The sequence below is a fragment of the Saccharomycopsis crataegensis genome (genome assembly GCF_037102585.1).
Source record: "Saccharomycopsis crataegensis DNA, jcf7180000000085, whole genome shotgun sequence".
In the NCBI taxonomy this organism is placed as follows: domain Eukaryota; kingdom Fungi; phylum Ascomycota; class Saccharomycetes; order Ascoideales; family Saccharomycopsidaceae; genus Saccharomycopsis; species Saccharomycopsis crataegensis.
This window is the reverse complement of record NW_027043830.1, coordinates 663,832-684,480: the sequence shown is the minus strand read 5'-3', so window position 1 is coordinate 684,480 and position 20,649 is coordinate 663,832. Positions and strand designations below refer to the sequence as shown.

The window sequence follows — 20,649 nt, the reverse complement described above, 5'->3', positions numbered from 1 at the left end:
GACTATGTTAGATGCCAAAATAAGGCTTTCCCAAAGTACGTAGTTTGTAATACATTCTCCAGCATTGAGATGGTAATATGAGCATATCAATACTCCTCTTATCAGTATATAATCATTATCACCTAATCCCCAATGGTTAAAGAGGTCGGGCTTCCTCCTAAAAACCCTTTTAAAATATCGCGGGCCATGTGACCCGCTCCGAACAGCGTTGCTGCATTTATCATATGATCACACCACAAAGAGTAAAAGAGAGAAAAAAATCGAACAAAGTCCAACTATTTGATTGCCCCCAGTCTCGGTTTGACGTGGATAGCTAACCAAAACATAACTAGAACCAAAAACCCTCAATCAGAAAGCTTCTACTTAACGAAAATCGTTCCAATATAATAACAACCATCATATTATCCTACATTTAATTTCATATTCACATATCTGGTAGGCCATCTTCATTTATTTATTTTTTCCCCATTTATTTATTAGCAGCATCATCTCATCCCTAATTTAACCAAAACACCAATAATGCACACTAATGAGGTTCCTGAAAGTGAGCGTGAAGTCTATAATGCTTTGATTAAAATTCGTGCTAGGCTCAGTGTATTGAAAAATAATCGCAAAGAATTCATGAAATCGCAGGACGTGAAGAAGGCATATGATGAAGTTCTTAGCGAATACAACAAGTTAAAAGAAATCCGGTCTCATTATCCAACTAACTCCTCAAAGTCAAGGGATAAGAGTCGTCGTCGCTCTAGCATCAGCGCCCTTGTTGCCAATGGTGGTCCAGTTCATAATAAGGTCGACCTGATAGTTGATGAGAATTTCCAGTTGTTGTCCCTTAGTTTCATGACGGTTGGTCTCACTAAGACTGCCCCAGCAACTTATGCTTCTTTATCCACAGTTCAAAGGTTATTGGAGCATCTTGTGGAGTCTAAAGTTTACACTAAACATGATTTGAAACCAATCAAGGACAGACTTGATGAAATCTCCGTCATCATTAAAGAAGATGACTTTCATAAATTCGGTCCTGAAGGTTCTAATCTGAATCAAAGCTTCAATGCTGAGCAAGATTTATTAGCTCAGAAATTGAAGCATTGTGTTGCTGAATATAACGTGGTTGAAAAAAATATTGATGAAATCTCCCCAGAGTTAACCCCATATCTTGATGAATTGATTGGATTAAGAAGATTGCTCATGGCTCTCGTTACCAGGCGCGACGATGATGCTTTTGATGATAATGACTTTGATGACTTACTTAAGAAATATGAGGTCAATTTGAAAGATCTCGAAAAGCATCGTGATGAAAATGGGGCATTCTTGACTAAGGATGATAAAGAAATTCAAGATCAGAAAGGGCAAGTTGTGCTTAATGGATTATTGGACGAATGTCATAATATTATAAATGATTTGACTATTGCTAAAACTGATTCTACCGCACAGGTATCTCTTATTGATAAGGAATTATTGCCATTGTTCCAAAAACTTGTGAAAATCAAAGTCTCGTTGGAGAACCTTCTTGTCACCCGCCGTTGGACTTTGCGTGAAACGGACCTTTTCAACTTCCAAAGAGAATTACAAAAAATTGATGACCTTAGAGTTGATGGGAAATTCCGCAACCCTAGTACACATGAGCCGTATGCAAAAGGTCAAACGATGTTGTTATATCTTCTTAGACGGTGTTATGCTATCATATATAAGCTTTTGGAATCCTCAGAACCAGTTTCTGAAGCTCTACAACCCGTTCATAACCAACTTTCTACGGTTCGTCGTTGTCTTCTTGATGTTAAGAGAATGGGAGGCATTAATTCAACTCGTGAATTGTATCCTTATCAAATGAAATTGGCGTCGATCGATGATGTTCGGGTCGATGGGAAATTCATTGTTGATGGGCAAATCCCTGAAGGTCAAGGAACTTTGAATGCCTTACTTGCCGAGTGTTATGATATTTGTTACGAATTGAGAGTTGAATTGGACGAAAACAATGAGAATGGTGAAGATGATGAAGATTACGAAGATGAAGATGAAAACAGGGAAGAAAGGCAATATGATGAATTAGAAGAAGAAGATTATGATGATGACACCCATAAGAATTTGATGGCTGCCAGTGATTACGAGTATGATAGTTATTTACCAAGTGAAAATGTTACTGATAACGAAATGACTGGATCTCTAAAATGAAATTTCTTTTTCGTTTGTTTTTTATTTTTTTGTTTTTCCGTTCAATATTAATGGGCATTGAATCCTTCATATTTCCTCGCTAGCTTCCATTAATTATGTATTTATTGCTTCAATAATTATAAATAATGTTGCGCGAGGGAAATTCTTAATTATATAATAGTGCTGACAATGGAATCAGTAGTGATGTTTTGAGTTAATGGGCTTTTTTTTTTTATTACTATCATTATTTATTATTTTCTTTTATGGTTTGATTTGGGCTGGGCGTATTTTTTTGATTTTTCTCTCGTGAGCAAGAAAACAAAAATTGACCTACCATGTTAATTGATTTTGGTATCATTACAAAACTGTCCTGCATGGAAATAAACCATAGTTCATTAATATTTTTCTTTCTCTTTCTCCACATTTTTTTTTTTGAAAGAAATCAATGAAATATGAATAAATGTATTATTATTAAATAAAGTAGTGGCTTATAGACATTAGGGTTGCACTAAATAGTGCTATGATTATCTTTAACCAACTTCTCACAGCTTGCTTTACTTTATTGTTGAAGGTATATTGGTTTATCTTGAAGCTTAGCAGTGGTCACGCCGTATGAGTCTATAATTGATAGTTTATATTGTGACACGAATTCGTAGCACCAAGCTAGATCTTTATTATTTAAAGTAGGATCAAGCGCAGGTATGTTTCGTGGCTAAATGAAGCCATGGCCTGCTCTCTCTGCCTGTTTCGGGACTTGAATAATATTCAGACACGAAAAAGATGAGCCGATATTTTTCAAAAGCTGTTGCATTTTCCTCAGTTCTATTAGATTATATAATATGTATTACATAGTCATGAATTTATTAGAATCTGATGTGAGAGATAGAATATTAAGAAGAAAAAAAAGGAAAAATTGCAAAAAGATAAGTTAAAGTAATTTGGAAGAATTAATTCAAGGAAATTTGTTATTATTTTTTCTTTTTTTAGAAATGACGCAGCTTCAAGAAGAAAACATAATGGGTCTAAAGGATATGAATAATAGTTTATATATCTTGGAAAAAAAAAAAAAAAATGTCGAATAGAATATTGCAATGTAGACAGTTTCCATTCATGATTATTTCCTATCTTTAACTTTGATGATCTTAAACTTTTCAAAATCGAAAATATCCTTCAAGAAATCATAAGGAGAATCATCCAATTCTGTGGTGACTCGAGTTGTCACGTAGTGACAATCGGCCAATGTCAACTTTTTGAGGTTTGGTAAAGGTTTGGCATTATGGATATCGATTATTTGGTTCTTCGCCAAATTTAGTTTTGTCAATGAGCCCAAGTCATGTAGTTCACAAATAGTTTTAATTTGGTTATGGCTCAAATCTAATTCTCGCAAATTAGGCAATGTCAAATTTTCAATATTGTTGATATTATTATAGGAAAGGCTCAAATACTCTAATTTTGAACATTTCGACAACCCTTTATCAATTGAAGAAATGTAATTTTTGGTAAGATCAAGAGTAATTAAATTTTCAAATTTTCGCACACATTGGGGGATTTTCTTGAACTGACAATCACAGAGTTGAAGGACCTTAACTCCGGGAGAGTTAACCAAATTTAAAGTGTCAAGAGCACTCTGGCAAATTTGTAACCATTCAAGTTTTGATAGTTTGTGGAGATTTGATACATGGCTCAAGAATGGATTATCGCATATCAGCAACCATCTCAATTTCGGAAGATCGAGGCATGACGCGTCCAAAGTTTTTATTGCTTGCCCGGAAATTTCTAAATCTTGAAGCTTTGGAAGATATTTTTTATTTACATTGATGATTCCTGTAGCAAAATTTCCCAATAATGATAGAGAAACTAAGTTAGGAATATTGCTGAAACTGGCACCATCGAGACTTTTTCTATCGTTGACGCTTTTACTGTACACGATGGTATCCAATTTTTCGAAAGATCTGAAATGGTTGCCAAACTCCAATGCACCACGATGCTTACCAATAACAAGAGTGGTGATGTTGGAGTTTTTCACATCGTTAATATATATCTTTCCAGAATCCACGATCAAGGTATTAAGAACTCGAAAAGAATTAACAATATCAATGAAAGCTGGCCTATCGACTCCAAAAAGCGGCCCATAATGAAAGGTTTCAGTATCAGGTGAAGAAAGTTCCAAGCTTCTCACGAATTCGTTATAATGCCATGCAATTTCTTTAAGTTTAATAATATCATTCACCATACAAATAATTCCACAGGAGTGATCTTTGATGAATTGAAACCCATCAATGATTGACGCATCGGAATATCTCTTTTTGCCATACAGAAAAATCACTTTTTTGAAAAGCATACTATAGATCACCCGATGACAATTTGAGTTTTTGGGAGCCACTATTAAAACAGATTTGAAATCCTCCAGATCGCGAAGCTTTCCAAAGATCTCTCAAAGAACAGTATCAGGTAACATTTCAAGTGACCCCAATCCCATAGGATTTTGATGATGCCACGCACGATTAAAAGGTGGTTCATCACAAGGAAGAAAGTATGATTCAGCCGAATATTCTGTATGTCTGCGAGTGATTGGAAAACTATGAAAGTCATTCACGCTGGTTTGTTTGCGTTGTAACATTGTGGAAGCTTAGGAGTATTACAGATGGGAGAGATTCAAGAAAAATAAAATAAAATAAAATAAAAAAAATAAGTATCATACGTGGTTTAAATACTGGAGCTCAACCTACTTGGAAAAAATGAAGGAAAAATTATAGCAATGGTAATATAGCAATACAAAAAATATCATTGGAATGCTCCTCTAAAGTATTGTATAAATTCCTTCATTGGGGGCATCATGTATGTTGGGGGATAAAAGGCCAGTATTACTGGCACATACATATAATAGTTGCTTCAGCATAAATAAATACGGGGTGCCGTACCCAATATAGCATTTTTCCGGATATTTGCAGAATCTACCAGTTCACCAGAATTCGACTTAGAAGGGTAGATTATCAACTACTTCAAGTCAATAACTACTTTGTCTTGGCTAGTATAAGCCCGGCAGTTAAATCACGAACTCCTATATCTGAGCATTTGGATAGTGAATAGACAGCATACTGTCGATCAGAAAGATTAGATTTAGATTTATTGAGCTATTTTAACTTTTTTTTTTTTTTTTTTTACATCGCTTGTTGGCTTATACAATAATCTTACGACGACAGCCGTAAGACCATTGCGGATGTCTCGGTTTACAATCTAAGAATATTTAATTAGATTAGCAAAATGACACCACTACTTTGTTTATTAGGTTTTATTATCCTTGGAGCTTTGTCACATACAAGTATGTGAGGCAACTTCACGCCTGTGAAGGAAAATCTTTTGTCTCAGAGATACAAAAAAGGGCTTTGATAAATCAACTCTGCCATACGCGAATCAGAACTAAATTAGGAGGATCTGACAAGGCTCTGCAAAGAAAAGAAAACAACCCCTGCCCATGGTGTTTCAGTGTGTCTTTGATTTAGCACAAGTGGCAGTTCTATCAAAATAAATTACGCATTGCATGCTATGTTTTCAACAAGAATTTGTGATCAACCTTGGCTGTGTGAGAGAGCCATTTGCACCAGGGGAAATCTAGACCTTTAGTGTTAAGAATACGCTCCTTTTTGTTCTTCCTTTTTTTATTTTTTTTTCTTCTATTCTTTTGCCTCTTCTGATGTCATCTCCATCTTAATTGTTCACACCGTTTCAACAGCGCTGCAATTCCAAAGTTCCAGCTCGCGAATTTCAGGTGGAAAAAAAAAAAAAATTCAAAAGCTGCTCAATTCAGAACCTGCATCATGCATTAACAACAGGTATCCGCAAATTTCCAAACTGGGCGTATTCATCAAAAATTCAAATAGCTACTCAATTGTGACTACGTGAAATTACTAAAACTTAAGAGATACACCCAAGTAAAAAATGCACATGTTAGAAGTCGCAAATACTTCAAGCTAGCAACCAAATATAATTGCGCAAAATTAAATGAGAGAAATGACTGCAGAAAATCCAGAAGAAAGTTTTCCTGGGGGGAATAGAGCTTAAAAGCATTTTTGGGGCTCACGATGCCGTACAGCCTAGTACACTGACGGTTGAGAGTGCAGGAGAAGCAGCCATGTTGCAGACACTTCGCCACCAGTTGAGCTCTCTCAAATAAGCAACAGCACTACAATTGGAAGTTCACAAGAAGGGAAAAAGGAGTGAGTTACACAGTAAGCTCCAACATGCTTTTCACATTAGTGGTGATTCCGTGTCAAAACATTTCATAACGTGTATTAATTTAGGACCCTTGCTACTAGTCAGCACTAGTGAGCCAGTAGACAGATTTTGAACCCATAGACTGTGTCCTGTTACTGTTCTATTCTACTCAGGCGTTTGCGGAAGTCTCTGCAATGCGCAGTAACTTTATTACTGCAGTCGAAACTTATGCCTAAAGCAGCAGCATCAAATTTTTAATGGAGCTAATGTGCCAGCAACACCTAAAGAGAACAAAGGTGCCGAACGAAAAAGAAAAAGAAAAATAACAGTAAAGGGAGAAAATAACACTTGCTTACAGTCGGAACAATCTCCGAGCGTATTCCGTATTTCCAATAGGTCTGCTATAGAATTCCGTTTTTTTTTTTTTTCGTTCTCGTATACACGATATGGTAGTTTTTCTCTTAATTGATTAATTAATAATACTGGAAAATTCCAATCATATGATCTGATGATTTTCAGTAGTTATCTTTTTTGTACAGAGATCTACTTACTGCGGAAGCAAGGGAGCCTTTATTTTTTCATTTTTGTTTTTTCTGCGAGAGCAGAGGCCTACAACTGACCGTATTCAACGGGTACGGAAGTATTGGGAACAATATAATTATACTGTGAGGTGGAACATTCTAAATTTGTCAAGAAAGGTACAACAGTATCCATGTTTCAAAAGAATTCTAGTTATTGTTCCTATTCCAGTGTGTCAGCAATTGTTTGGCGAGGAGATTACCGAATTGAGCGAGTGATGCTGAATTTTTAAGGGATCAAAAGGAGCAACAACAAAAATGTCTTACCCAAAGTCTATTGACAAAGGGCAACTATACAGGAACAATAAGGTTATTTCATAAAACAAAAACAAATAAAATTGTCTTGAATTCTTTAATAGTGGTTCTATTTTTGTTCTGCTGCCTTGCGAACTCACTCTCACACATTTTTTAAAATTAAGATTTTCAGCAGAGCATTATTTTGGGAAAAAAAAGTTGAAAAAAAAAAGTGATCAATTATCCCAATTAGGTAGTAGAGTAAGCACACCTGAACGTAACCATCAGTGTTAATAGCATGTAAACTTTTGCTGAAGAGTGTTCCCCCTACACCTATAAATGCTCACCGCCTATCTTGAAAGATTTTTATCAAAATGTCAAGTTAATCAACCCTAAATGCAGCGTGCCTGAAATAAAATAAAAGGGAAAAATGGTAAACAAGATTCTAACTCATTAGTGCTGCTCGTGTCTCAATCTAGTGAAATATCTGGCCATTCTCTTACAAAACTTCTGCAATTCTCCACAAGAGGAAATCATCAAGTTTCAACCAGTTTTTTTTTTGCGGATGCACATCCACTCTTTCTGATTTACATCATGCATGACCTCGCGCGTCCCACCAAACCCTAAATATCTGTTTATACCCTCGCCCACTGAGAATAGAACTCCTATAAATAGGCCTACCAAGACCCTCCTCCATTTGGTTTTGTTTATATACCAGAACTTTCTGTTGTCTTTAACTGAACTTGTTTGTTTACCGGACTGTTTTTCTCATCATCTATTATATTGTGTTAAAACTATCTATTGTTTCTCAAAGATGAAGTTCTACGGCTTGTTCACTCCTTTGGTTTTAGCTGGTATTGCCCAAGCAGCCAGTGTCGGAACTCTCACTGTCCATGTTTACTCCACTATTACCGATTTCACCACTTACTGTCCATTGACCTCAACCTCTGAAGAAGTTTCTTTGGTTACCGACTATGTTACCGACGACGTCACTGTCACAGAGTCTATTGAGAATTGTGGCACTAGAGACTGTAACGGTTCCTCTACCACTTCCGTCCAAAAGACAACAAAGGCTAGAACTTCCAAGACCACTAAAACCCGTACAATTGTGACTACCTCTGCCTCCACTTACTCCTCTTATACCGTTATTACTTCCAAAGCTACTCCACCTGGCGATTGTTCATCATATGTCACTGTTACCCATAACCATGGTTCCTCAAGTACCTCTGAAAGTACTCCAAGTATCACACACCCAGCCTCTCAAACCCATGTGTCTTCTACTACTGAAAGTAAAGCCTCTTCTCACGGTTCTTCATCTGTGACCCACCCAGGTTCTCCAGCTTCCCCAACCCACGAAACCTCTACTACTGAATGTGAAACCTCTTCCCATGGTTCCTCCGTCACTCAGCCAGGTGTCTCACACCCAGCTTCCCCAGTTTCCCCAACTCACGAAACCTCTACTACTGAATGTGAAACCTCTTCCCACGGTTCTTCATCTGTTACCCACCCAGGTTCTCCAGCTTCCCCAACCCACGAAACCTCTACTACTGAATGTGAAACCTCTTCCCACGGTTCTTCATCTGTGACCCACCCAGGTTCTCCAGCTTCCCCAACCCACGAAACCTCTACTACTGAATGTGAAACCTCTTCCCACGGTTCTTCATCTGTTACCCACCCAGGTTCTCCAGCTTCCCCAACTCATGAAACCTCTACTACTGAATGTGAAACCTCTTCCCACGGTTCTTCATCTGTGACCCACCCAAGCTCCCCAGTTTCTCCAACCCACGAAACCTCTAGCACTGTTACTTCCACTGAATCCTCCAGTTCTTCATCTGCTACCCATCCAAGCTCCCCAGTTTCTCCAACCCACGAAACCTCTAGCACTGTTACTTCCACTGAATCCTCCAGTTCTTCATCTGTTATCCATCCAAGCTCCCCAGCTTCCCCAACTCATGAAACCTCGACTACTGAATGTGAAACCTCTTCTCACGGTTCTTCATCTGTGACCCACCCAAGCTCCCCAGTTTCTCCAACCCACGAAACCTCTAGCACTGTTACTTCCACTGAATCCACTAGTTCTACTGCTAGTTCTACCTCTTTGGTTCCAGTCCCAACTACCAACTCAACTTCTTTAACTCCAGTCGCTACCACTAGTTCTACCTCTTTGGTTCCAGTCCCAACTACCAACTCAACCTCTTTGGTTCCAGTCCCAACTACCAACTCAACTTCTTTAACTCCAGTCGCTACCCCTAGTTCTACCTCTTTGGTTCCAGTCCCAACTACCAACTCAACCTCTTTGGCTCCAGTCGCTACCACTAGTTCTACCTCTTTGGTCCCAGTCCCAACTACCAACTCAACCTCTTTGGCTCCAGTTCCAACTACTTCTGCTTCATCCACCTTCGTCTCCATTCCAACTACTTCTGCTGAATCTAGTTCTTTGAGCTTCCCAAATACCTCTTCATTGTTGACTTCTGAAACCACTGCCTCCAGCTCAGAAAGTTATACCAACTTGGTGGTCACTATCACTACTGAAGGTACTAGCACCGTTTACACTACTTACTGTCCATTGACTGCTGCTTCTAGCATTGCTTCCAGTGTCGCTGCTTCCGGTGCTCCAAGTTCCACTGCTGCTGCCATCAAAACTACTGCTTCTGCTTCTACTTCCAGTGCTTCAACTACTACTGTTGGTACCACTAAATCTTCTGAATCTGCTGCTGTTTCTAGCTCAGAAAGCTATACCAACTTGGTGGTCACTATCACTACTGAAGGTACTAGCACCATTTACACTACTTACTGTCCATTGACTGCTGCTTCTAGCATTGCTTCCAGTGTCGCTGCTTCCGGTGTTCCAAGCACCACTGCTGCTATTGCTACCCCATCTGGTGTTGCTCCTCCTGCTCCAGAAAGCTACACTACTGTTGTCACCTCTATTGAAAACAAATCCACTGTGGTTCACACTTTGACTCTTGCTAAGTCTTCTGCTACCCCAACTCCTGCTGCTCCAACTTCTGTCGTTGAATCCTCAGCCGCTCCAACTTCTGTTGTTTCTTCCAGTGAATCTGCTGCTGCTCCAACTTCTGTTGTTTCTTCCAGTGAATCTGCTGCTGCCCCAACTTCTGCTGCTGCTCCAACTTCTGCTCCAATCTCTGATTTGGAAAGCTACACTACTATTGCCACTTCTATTGAAGGTAACTCCACCGCTATCCACACTTTGACTCTTGCAAAGTCAAAATCTTCAGCTTCTGCAGTCGCCACCAGCAGCGTCAGCTCTGTTATCTCTGTTTCCACTGAAGCTGCTACCAACATAACTGCATCTACTTCTGATGCTGCCTCAGTTTCTGTCTACAGTGCTGCTGCCAACAAACAAATGGTTGGTTCTGGTTTGGCTTTCATTGCTGGCTTATTGTTCCTTGCTTGAATTTTACCATAAATTTAAAATTTTTTACTTTCTTTTTTAATTCTTCTTTTGATCACTTTTTTTCAACGAAAGCACTTTGGTTCCCACTTTCTTTACGATATCTTTCATTCTATTTCTGAAGCGTCATTGCATATATTTTTTTGAGTTTTTCTCTATTATTATCATTGTTATTAAATTCTATTATTTTATCTATTCAAATGTTGTAGCTAACCCTTCTTGGTAAACAAATGTAGTGCATGATGTATATCTCTGTTGGATATCATAAATATTTACGGATTAGAGATTGTTGTGCGGAGACAATTCCAAAAAAATGAAGGAAATTAAGTTACCCCGGAGGGACGAAAAAATGCAGCAATCTGCACTGGCCCTCCCAACAAGTGCTACGTAACCAAAACACATCACATGTGAAAATGAATAAATAAATTTTTGGGGTAAAGCAGTGATGTTGATTTGCTAATTGTTGTGCAAACCATCATTTAGCCACCATATATCCTCAAGACGCCGGTTATTGTTAGCCTCAATTCGCTACAGCTAGTATATTTAGAGATTTTTATCGATTATCAGTGTCTTTCAACAGGAAGCAGAATCACTATATCGCGAGATATAAGCCGAAAATATACCATTTGAAAAAACAACAACAACAAGAAACCAACAATAAAATAGACTATTAAATATGCCAGTGAAGGAATTGAAAGACCTACAGGAAAAAGCTGTAACCGAATCAGTAACAAAATTGGAAAAAGCTGAAGAAAAGGCTGAAGAAAAGGCTGAAGAAATGGAGGAAGAACAGAAGGAAGTCAATGAGAAATCTGCCGAGTACAATAAAAAGAAGCAGAACTTTATTGTACGTACCACCTGGACCCTTGTGATGGTTCTCGGAATGTTCAGTATCCTCTTTCTCGGACCAATATGGGTCATTGGTTTGGTTATAGTTTTGCAAATATTGACATTCAAAGAAATCATTGCCTTGTCCTCAAGACCAGCAAGAGAAAAGGAATTACCAATGAACAGAACTTTGAGCTGGTACTTTTTATTGACTTCCTCCTACTACTTGGATGGGGAAAGTTTTATCCATCATTTCAAACATTTTATTTTTGTTGATAAGTTTTTATCACCATTGGCTACAAATCATCGTTTTATCAGTTACTGCCTTTATGTGTTGGGTTTTGTTTTCTTTGTTGCCACTTTAAAGCCAGGCTATTATAAGATGCAATTCACCCAATTGTGTGTCACCCACATGGCTTTGATTATTGTTGTTTTCCAGGCTCATTTGATCATTAGCAATATTCTCACTGGGTTATTCTGGTTTTTGTTACCAGTTGGATTGGTGATTATCAACGACATTTTCGCTTACATCTGTGGTATTGCTTTTGGCAGAACTCAATTGATTGCTATTAGTCCAAAGAAAACTGTGGAAGGCTTTGTTGGTGCTTGGGGCTTCACAATTTTGTCTGGTTTCCTCTTGACAAGAATTTTAGGCGAATATAATTTCTTGGTTTGTCCAGTTGAGGATTTGAGTATCAGTGTCTTTTCTAGTACAGTTTGTGAGCACAACCCAGTGTTCATTCCACAATCTTATAGATTGCCACCGGTTTTGGGAGATTTGATCTCCCAAGACTTCATTGTTTTGAAACCAATTTATTTCCACGCTATTGTTTTGGCAACTTTTGCTTCATTAATTGCGCCATTCGGTGGATTCTTTGCGTCTGGTGTCAAGAGAACCTTCAACATCAAGGATTTCGGGGATACTATTCCAGGGCATGGTGGTATTACTGATAGAATGGATTGTCAATTCTTGATGGGATCATTCTCTTACTTGTATTATGAAACTTTTATTTCCACTCACAGAGTGACTGTCGGATCAGTGTTACAAATGGCCGTTAGTAATTTGAGTACTGCACAAATTATCCAATTGGTTAATGCTTTACAATTATTTTTGCATAACACGGGTGTCATTGATGCAGAGACATACGCCAGTTTATCAGAAACATTGTGAGAAGCAAATTGAAGACACCCTTTTTTCTGCTAGAAGTGGGAATGTGTTGCTTCTTGAAAAAAAATAGTAATAATTAATAATAATAAGGATCAAAATTCCATTCGCTTGATCTGTCATTACCTGTTCCTTTGTCTCATTATTCTTATGGGCTATTAAGCTGTTCTATTAGAGGTTGTGTTTCCTGGTGTATCAACATGTAATTTAATAGTAATTTTTTGATTGTTCTTTTATATATTCTAATCCTATCCTTTTATCATTTTATTCGGTATAGAGCTGTTGCTGAAGGGGGCGTTAGTTAAAACTTCGCTTTCCTTGAAGTTTGTACATCATGTATTCGTGTTCACCATAGCTTGGGACATGCTGGCTGCTGTATAATTATTACATCGCTGTTAAACACCTGCCAATCTGTTTGCTGGTGCATAGGGCTAATTATTTTTCTATGAACTGCGCCCCGTTTTATATCACGGGACTTTCATGCAAACAAAGTGACCGCATAGTTTCTGGCCGGGTGAGGAGCGTCAAGTGGGTGTTGATGGTGAAAAATTAAAACCAAAAATCTTCACATCAGCAGCATATTGTAAGCTTGGAATATTGTACTAATAACATATCAATAATCAAAAATGGGAAGTATGTAATGACAAGGTTGGAAATTATTCATATCAAGAGGAAACAGTGATTCAGAAATGTTAATAATGATAGTGGTAAACTATTTTTATAATTTGGAATATTCAAGCGTTTGACTGAAAAAAAATAATTCGGAACATAGAGACAATAGATTCAACGAAGATGAAGGAGTAGATAAAATATACCATACTTGATGTTAATGGAAGCCACTCAATAATAGATTACAACCTCGCAAAATTTTAAAGGAACAATTCACCAACAATCAACAAAGTTTTATCGTCTTTTGCAATATATCGTTTCAAGTTCAATAAGTTATCAAGATCAGTCAATAATACAAAAGGATCATAGCTACTAGCGGGAACAATAAAGACGTTGTGCATGTGATTTTTTCGACTCTGGAAGTATCTAATTCTTAACAGTGTGTTTGGGGATAGTAAAGGGCTCGTTTCTGATTAACCACTGCAATGAATAAGGATACATTACTGGTACCCACTTAGTTTTGGAAGTCAGCTAGTTAATATTTTCTTGAATCACTGAATTGCAATTTTTAGGAACAATGTGTCAAAAAGTCATGAACATTCACTAACGCATTCTATAGAAGGTACTCCATCTTTCGGTAAAAAGCACAACAAGTCCCACACTTTGTGTAACAGATGTGGCCGTCGTTCTTTCCACATTCAAAAGAAGACCTGTTCTTCTTGTGGGTACCCAGCTGCTAAGATGAGAAAGCACAACTGGGCTGAAAAGGCTAAGAGAAGAAGAACTACTGGTACTGGTCGTATGGCTTACTTGAAGCACGTTTCCAGAAGATTCAAGAACGGTTTCCAAAGTGGTGTTGCTAAGCCAAAGGCTGTCTCTGCTTAAATTAGCCCTCACTTAATGAACCCCCTCTAAAATAATCCCAATAATGAGTATCATTTGAAAAGATAAGATTTTGTGGTATACTCTACGATTTCATTAAAGCTTTTGTATGTTTATAATATTTTAATGTGTTTTCATATATTTCTTTTTCCTTTCAATGATATGAATTGATCTTCCTTTTTATTCGAATTCCGTTGAAGATATCTAGTGTAGTAAAGCCCAACTCCCCAATACATCATGATTTTAGGAATTTCCAATTTCTTGAGAATATTGTAGCATATGTTTGCACACAGTCTCATGTTTTGGCTCGCTCTAGTTTTCAGTTATGATCTTTTGTTTGAAGTTTTCGAAATCCTATCGACGGTTAGTCCAATAAACCGACCTCTTCTTTACATGAGCGATATTTTTCGATGGGGCAAAAGATAAAATCTCTATTATTCTAGAGACTTACAATTGAAGATAGCATTTCACCATGATTGATGCCATAAAGTGTATCACTCTTACCTTTAGGTAGAGGGCATTTTCTTACTGTTGTGGAAGTCCAGTGGTGCAACGAGTACTTTTACTACAACACCATACTACTTTTCACAAAAAAAAAGGAACACATCACATCTCCATGCTTTATCTAATGAGTTAAATTTCACTAAATGTTAAGACTATGTATATATACCGAATTTCATGTTTGGCTGGAATACCTATTGTTCTTGAATGTATGCTTTCTTATTTCTTAATGTTCCGCATGGCTTAGTTAGTCGGCCAGCACCTTTAATTTTCTTGCCACGATGGTTGATTCTTCAAAGAAGCCCTGAATCAGAGAAAAAAAAATTACTCGACCAGCTATAGTGTCTTTTCCTTACTTTCTTTCTTGGCCCAGCGAAATGCTTTCGCACCTCGACTAACTTCCAAGGTTTCCTTGAATGGTGATAAAGACGATAGTTATCTTGGTTTCTTACGGAAAAAACAAACAAGATGGATATGAACAGATAAAATCTTCACTTTTTTTCTGACTCCCCTACACTTCCATAAGAGGTGCGACGACTTGCAATAACTGGTTCACAGTACAGTAATTATAGTAAAGCATTTGAGGATTTGACCTGTATAAACCGTGCTCGTGGTAAGATTAGTCGCCGTCTGCAATTATGCAGGTGGAAGTTGTGAACATGCATACAGACCAGCCCGTCAATTTCCTGGGAATAAAGTTAACCACACCAAATTGGTACTGTCAGCAATCAAACGAGTAAATCGCATCAAAAAATATTTAAGGGGAACAATAATTTAGGTAGCTATTGTACTCACTACATTACGACATATGTCACCAACTGCGGTCTCATTTCGTCTACACAAATGGAAATCTTGAAGCATGAGGAATAAGCCTGGTTTTGACGAACCTATATATATATCGAACGAGATCTTCCTCAAAATCTCAAATTTGATTTTCGGTTAATTGCAGGATAATTTTTTTTTTCTTCTTTTTTTTGCCTCACAACTCAGTGAATTCAGAACATCTTCAGCAAAGGATCTTGTTGTGTCTAGTTATCACTCAATCATTGCGTCTTATATATCCGTCATCACTCCATTAGCAAGCTACTCCTCGCACATTTTTCAAACTAAGTGAAAAACTAAAGGATGTTCAAGAATAGGTACAATCTATTGCTCACAGTACTATCGCTTGTGTCTTTGGTACAGTCAGCTCCTATTTGTGGTGCCAATGATGCTCAAGTGAATCTTGCAAAGAAGGTAAAACGGAAAGTTGTGGAAGTTACGAGGACCGTGGCTACAGTCAGTGCAACCTCCTATTACTATACCACAACACATACAGTTACTGCTCCCTTAGTGGAGGTGGTGATTAGCGGTGATTTGACGTATACTGTGACTTTGACTTCTAATGTTCCAACAGAATCTCAAGGCCAAACGATCACTTCCATCGCTGCTAGCCAGGAATCCATTGCCAGTGGATTGTCAAGTGCTGTACATGCATCATCCTCTAATAATGGAGGTTATGTTAGCTCATGGTCATCTGATAGTTTTTTGATTCCAAGTAATAGTGCTACAGTCGGTGCTTCTACCCCTACTCAATCAATATCTTCCATGCCAACATCCACTTCTACTACAAAGAGTGATACTACTACTTTATCATCAGTTACATCCTCGTCATCATCTTCTGAGTCGTCTACATCATCATCTTCTGAGTCGTATACATCATCATCTTCTGAGTCGTCTACATCTACATCATCGTCATCATCGTCATCCTCCTCCTCTACTTTGAAAATAACCTCAACTACATCTTCTTCAACCTCTTCCTCTTCTTCTTCCTCAAATACATCTTCTTCTGGATCATCCTCAGACTCGACCTCTATCTCAACTGCATCCTCTACTTCTGAGTCAGTGGCATCTACTTTGGATATCTCAGTTACCTCCACTCTAAGCAGCACCTTCTCTAGTGCTGTTTCTACCATCATCCCAACGGCTTTGGCATACTCTCCTTATAATGATGATGGATCGTGTAAAGACTATGATTCTGTTTCTTCTGACCTTCAAAAGATTTCAGATAGAAGTATTCCCGCCATAAGAGTGTACGGTACTGATTGCAATTACTTGGATACCGTTTTACCTATTGCTTCGCTGCTTGGGATAAAGGTTAATCAAGGGTTCTGGTTTTCATCAACCGATCTTGATCCAATCCAAGAATCTGCTGCCGCGTTAATTGCTTATGTCAAAACAACCACAGAGGGTTGGGACTTATTCGAATGTATCACCATTGGTAACGAAGCAATTAATGGTGGGTATATGGAAGCTTCTTCTTTGATGACCATCATCACGGCCATAAAAAAGACTTTACGTAATAGTGGGTACAATGGATTAATCACCACTGCCGAACCCCCAGTGAGTTTTGAAGACAACCCTGAATTATGTTCTGGTGATTTACTTGACTTTGTGGCAATAAATCCTCACTCTTATTTTGATGCCTCCATTGATGCCACTCAGGCAGGTAGCTTTGTGGTTGGTCAGCAAAAGATTGTGGAAGACATTTGCCCCGGCAAGGAAGTCATCATCTCAGAGACTGGCTACCCAAGTTCTGGTGATACTAATGGTTTGAACGTACCAAGTGCTGAAAACCAAAAGGCAGCAATTAAATCCATTTTAGAATGCACCAACGGGGAAGTAACAATTCTAACGATGTACAATGATATGTGGAAATCTCCAGGCTCATATAATATTGAACAATATTTCGGCGTATACGAACTCTTAGATTGATGAGTCAACTATACATATTCTGCCTTATTTGACGCTTTGTCATCTCATTCATTTTATCTTTCGTTGTTATTTTAGTCCCTTACACTGGGATTTGTTTTACTTGGACAGCTTCATGATTTGTTTTAGATTTTTCTGGATATTTTTTTAGTCATTTCATAGTTTTATATTTATTACATGTTTAAAAAATAGATTTATATCTCTACGTAGAAGAAATTTTACATTTTAATAATAACACATATGATTATAATATAGCTAATATACAAATTATTGATGACATTAAAATTCCACCGTCTTGTTGGGAAAAAATTCATCAATTAATCCAAGGTAATAGGGCTCTAGCTCTTCAACTTTATAAACATCTTTTGACTTAGAGTACAAATCATAGGGGTTGAAAGCCTTAACCGCAGCAATCATTTTTTTATCATCTTCATTCATCAAATGTTCATAGCCATTCTCACGATGGATAGGATAGCATGAATGATATCTTATCATGGCAAGCCCCTCTTTAGGTAAAGTTGAATGCAATTTGGCTATATGGTACATATATTCATCATGTCCCCAACTTAACATAACATTATCGAGCCCACAATGAGGTGAATAAATGCCATATTTTGTCTTGTAGATCGGATGGTAAGAATCTGGATTATCTTTGAAAAATTCATGGAAAATGATCCTTTTAGAGAACCCGCATCCAATAGGGAAAGTATCACCTACCACATCCCATTGACCTTTCGCATCGAAAAAGTATAGTAGCTTACCCAAGTCATGAATTAAACCCACCAACTGCATCCATCTTGGCTTTCTATCTCTACGAATTGCTTCTGCCGTTTGTATTGCATGATCGATTTGCGATAATTCTGTGTCTGGGTCACTTTTGTCTATGAGATTATTCAATTTCACCAAAGCATCCCAAATGGTAAGTCTGGCTCGTACCTTGGTTTTGAAGTTTATTCTCGCTTGGATATTATAAGCAAAGGTTTGTTTATGATGTTGTTCCTTGTAAAATGCCTTCACTCTATCACATGCAATGATATAATTTCTAAAACTGGACTTGTCCACATTATTTGATATGGTATCGTTTGCATCCCAGTTTCTTTCGTTGGGGGAAGATGAATCTTCCAACATCACCTGTCTGTTGTTATTGGAATCTTTTAATGGATTTTTGGAGTCCAGCGCCACCTCGTTTTTCAGAGAGTCTAATGGTCCATCCTCTAGCAACGAAGCTCCCTTATTTTCGTTCGATAATGGAGATTTGAAGGATGATGATGGTGGTGCTGGCGAGGGAGCACTTTTGGCCGCAGGATCGGTAGCTTCATTCAAAAGCTTCGATTTTATTGCATTGACTGTCTGGATATCTTCATCTAACTTTTCTAAAATATGGCCCTGGAAGGTATGGATGAGCTTTCCTTCAGCTGAAGTACCACCAGTCATCATTCATTATTGTAAACAATTATAAAGTATACCAATCCGCGATAATAGTGCTGATTTTCCTCTTAATTTTTTTCTTTTGTGATTTTTTTTTTTTATTTTTTTGCAGTTTTTCCTGCACCAGCTACAGGAGCAGAACACCGGGATTCTCCAAAACTATGCTTTTTTTTTTAAAAAAAAAACGGTTCATTGAAATGATTATATGACATTAGCATGATATTGGTATAGCCTTGGATGCGGCGTGGCTCTCTGTTTATTGCACTGCTTTCTATGGTTTTAATCAAAGTCTATTGGTGGGAGCGAATCCTACAGCATGCATATGTGTAATAGAGGCAGCTAATAAGTTGGTAAAAAATACAGCGTTTCCATTCTTTATTCATGCCAATGGCAAAGGGATAGAAAAAAATGAGTAATATCGTCAACAATATTGATGGAGGGCTAATTATTAGTGAGTGCAATTCTACCATTAGACAGTCTAATTTCCATTGTATTCGTAAGAATAAGTTATTTAATAATTATAATTTTCCACTAGAAATATGAAGGTACATAGCATTCCTTGTCTCAGTATTTCATAGTATCTTGAGGCTAATCAATATCATTGGGAATGGATTCATTTTTGATGAAGCCTCTTTAACTTAAAGATTTGTTCACCTGTGAGTAATAACGAGCGTCATAATAATCAGTGAAGGTTTTATGAAATATTCCCAGATTCTTATTTATGTTAGTTACAATTTCAATAAATTTTCAAAAGAAAGTGGATTTGTATCAATATTTCTCTCGTGCCAAAAATGAATAGATATTTTAAATAAGTTATGTGCTTATTTGAATGATGTCTCATTAATTAACCATCCGATGAAATTGATCCCCACTTCCTATTCAAAAAGATATGTACTGGTTTGCTGCAGACATTAATGCATTTATCCACCAATTACAAAAAAAAAAGAAAGTTTATGGTGAATTAAATATATGCTGATGGTTACTGAGTTTATGTTTCTCTTTCGAAAATATGTGCGAATAGCTACATCATGAAATTCACTTTTCAATCTTCGAAGCTACAAGTTAATCTCAAATAGGCTCTACAGCCCAAAAATTACCTCCTATGGCTTTTCAAGACACTATGAGACATGTAAATCGAAATCGTGAAAGTAAGCCAATTTTTAGTTATGGATAGCTTAATACATCCATGGTTCATTAGTGGTTAACCGGAATTATTCCCGCTGGGCTGATCTTCTCCTCACATTATATTATGTCCCACGGCAAGAAAAAAAAAACATTAATAAGCAATGAGTCAAAGGAAGTGTGTCAATACAACAGAATAATTTTTAATAAAGGACGAATAAGGGGAATATTATTATTGATATAATGGACTGTCATATGCAAGTTTCATAGGTTTGGAGCTATGCAAGTCAATCCACAAATAAAGTGATAGTTGATAGCAACAAATTACAGTAGTAACGACAATCTCATAGGTTTATATCATTGGATACTTAATGGTCTAAAAAAGCATAGCCCACAAGGATAAGCAAACAAAACAAATGGCTTTAATGAATTCTATTAAAGTTGTATTGCATGCCTAAAACTCTTAAGTTACGTATTTTATTTAAAATATCAAGGATACGGAACCAGTGATGAAAAAAATAACCATTAGCAGCAACCATGCAATTTCAAAGAAAACATATGAAATTAATAAGTTCAATTGAATAGTAGTTAATAGGAATTGTAGTACTACAAAAAGTGAATGAAGACCATCAATAAATCTCTACTGCATTTTTTTTCGCACTATACAAAGTCTTTCACTTCCAATGTAAGAATAGGAAAGGGTCCCACAACCCTAGTATTCAATACTTCGTTCACCAAAATTTTAGTCCATAAATTGAATAATTTTTGTC

The 20,649-nt window shown here is 37.3% G+C and overlaps 9 protein-coding genes across 9 annotated transcripts; 5 read left to right on the top strand and 4 right to left on the bottom strand. All coding sequences in view use genetic code 12, as the record gives it.

Annotated features, from left to right (window-relative positions):
* Positions 1-519: 519 nt before the first annotated feature.
* Positions 520-2,172, top strand: CUB1 (Cub1p; the record flags this gene model as incomplete). Its single annotated transcript, XM_064998630.1, has 1 exon — positions 520-2,172. The coding sequence occupies one exon, from the start codon at positions 520-522 to the stop codon at positions 2,170-2,172; it is 1,653 nt and encodes a 550-aa protein (XP_064854702.1).
* A 1,093-nt stretch (positions 2,173-3,265) lies between these two features.
* Positions 3,266-4,492, bottom strand: DASC09_050300 (leucine-rich repeat domain-containing protein; the record flags this gene model as incomplete). The annotated part of the gene is made up of 1 exon (XM_064998629.1): positions 3,266-4,492. The coding sequence occupies one exon, from the start codon at positions 4,490-4,492 to the stop codon at positions 3,266-3,268; it is 1,227 nt and encodes a 408-aa protein (XP_064854701.1).
* Positions 4,493-4,585: 93 nt separating this feature from the next.
* DASC09_050290 (uncharacterized protein) lies at positions 4,586-4,771 on the bottom strand (the record flags this gene model as incomplete). The annotated part of the gene is made up of 1 exon (XM_064998628.1): positions 4,586-4,771. The coding sequence occupies one exon, from the start codon at positions 4,769-4,771 to the stop codon at positions 4,586-4,588; it is 186 nt and encodes a 61-aa protein (XP_064854700.1).
* A 3,221-nt stretch (positions 4,772-7,992) lies between these two features.
* DASC09_050280 (uncharacterized protein) lies at positions 7,993-10,596 on the top strand (the record flags this gene model as incomplete). Its single annotated transcript, XM_064998627.1, has 1 exon — positions 7,993-10,596. The coding sequence occupies one exon, from the start codon at positions 7,993-7,995 to the stop codon at positions 10,594-10,596; it is 2,604 nt and encodes an 867-aa protein (XP_064854699.1).
* Positions 10,597-11,269: 673 nt separating this feature from the next.
* On the top strand, positions 11,270-12,592 carry CDS1 (phosphatidate cytidylyltransferase; the record flags this gene model as incomplete). The annotated part of the gene is made up of 1 exon (XM_064998626.1): positions 11,270-12,592. One exon carries the CDS (start codon positions 11,270-11,272, stop codon positions 12,590-12,592), a length of 1,323 nt encoding a protein of 440 aa, XP_064854698.1.
* Positions 12,593-13,212: 620 nt separating this feature from the next.
* Positions 13,213-14,080, top strand: DASC09_050260 (60S ribosomal protein L37; the record flags this gene model as incomplete). Its single annotated transcript, XM_064998625.1, has 2 exons — positions 13,213-13,219; positions 13,815-14,080. 2 exons carry the CDS (start codon positions 13,213-13,215, stop codon positions 14,078-14,080), a joined length of 273 nt encoding a protein of 90 aa, XP_064854697.1.
* A 131-nt stretch (positions 14,081-14,211) lies between these two features.
* Positions 14,212-14,551, bottom strand: DASC09_050250 (uncharacterized protein; the record flags this gene model as incomplete). The annotated part of the gene is made up of 2 exons (XM_064998624.1): positions 14,212-14,389; positions 14,529-14,551. The coding sequence occupies 2 exons, from the start codon at positions 14,549-14,551 to the stop codon at positions 14,212-14,214; spliced, it is 201 nt and encodes a 66-aa protein (XP_064854696.1).
* A 1,152-nt stretch (positions 14,552-15,703) lies between these two features.
* On the top strand, positions 15,704-17,332 carry SCW11 (putative glucan endo-1,3-beta-D-glucosidase; the record flags this gene model as incomplete). The annotated part of the gene is made up of 1 exon (XM_064998623.1): positions 15,704-17,332. The coding sequence occupies one exon, from the start codon at positions 15,704-15,706 to the stop codon at positions 17,330-17,332; it is 1,629 nt and encodes a 542-aa protein (XP_064854695.1).
* A 276-nt stretch (positions 17,333-17,608) lies between these two features.
* Positions 17,609-18,766, bottom strand: DASC09_050230 (inositol oxygenase; the record flags this gene model as incomplete). The annotated part of the gene is made up of 1 exon (XM_064998622.1): positions 17,609-18,766. One exon carries the CDS (start codon positions 18,764-18,766, stop codon positions 17,609-17,611), a length of 1,158 nt encoding a protein of 385 aa, XP_064854694.1.
* Between the last annotated feature and the right edge of the window lie 1,883 nt (positions 18,767-20,649).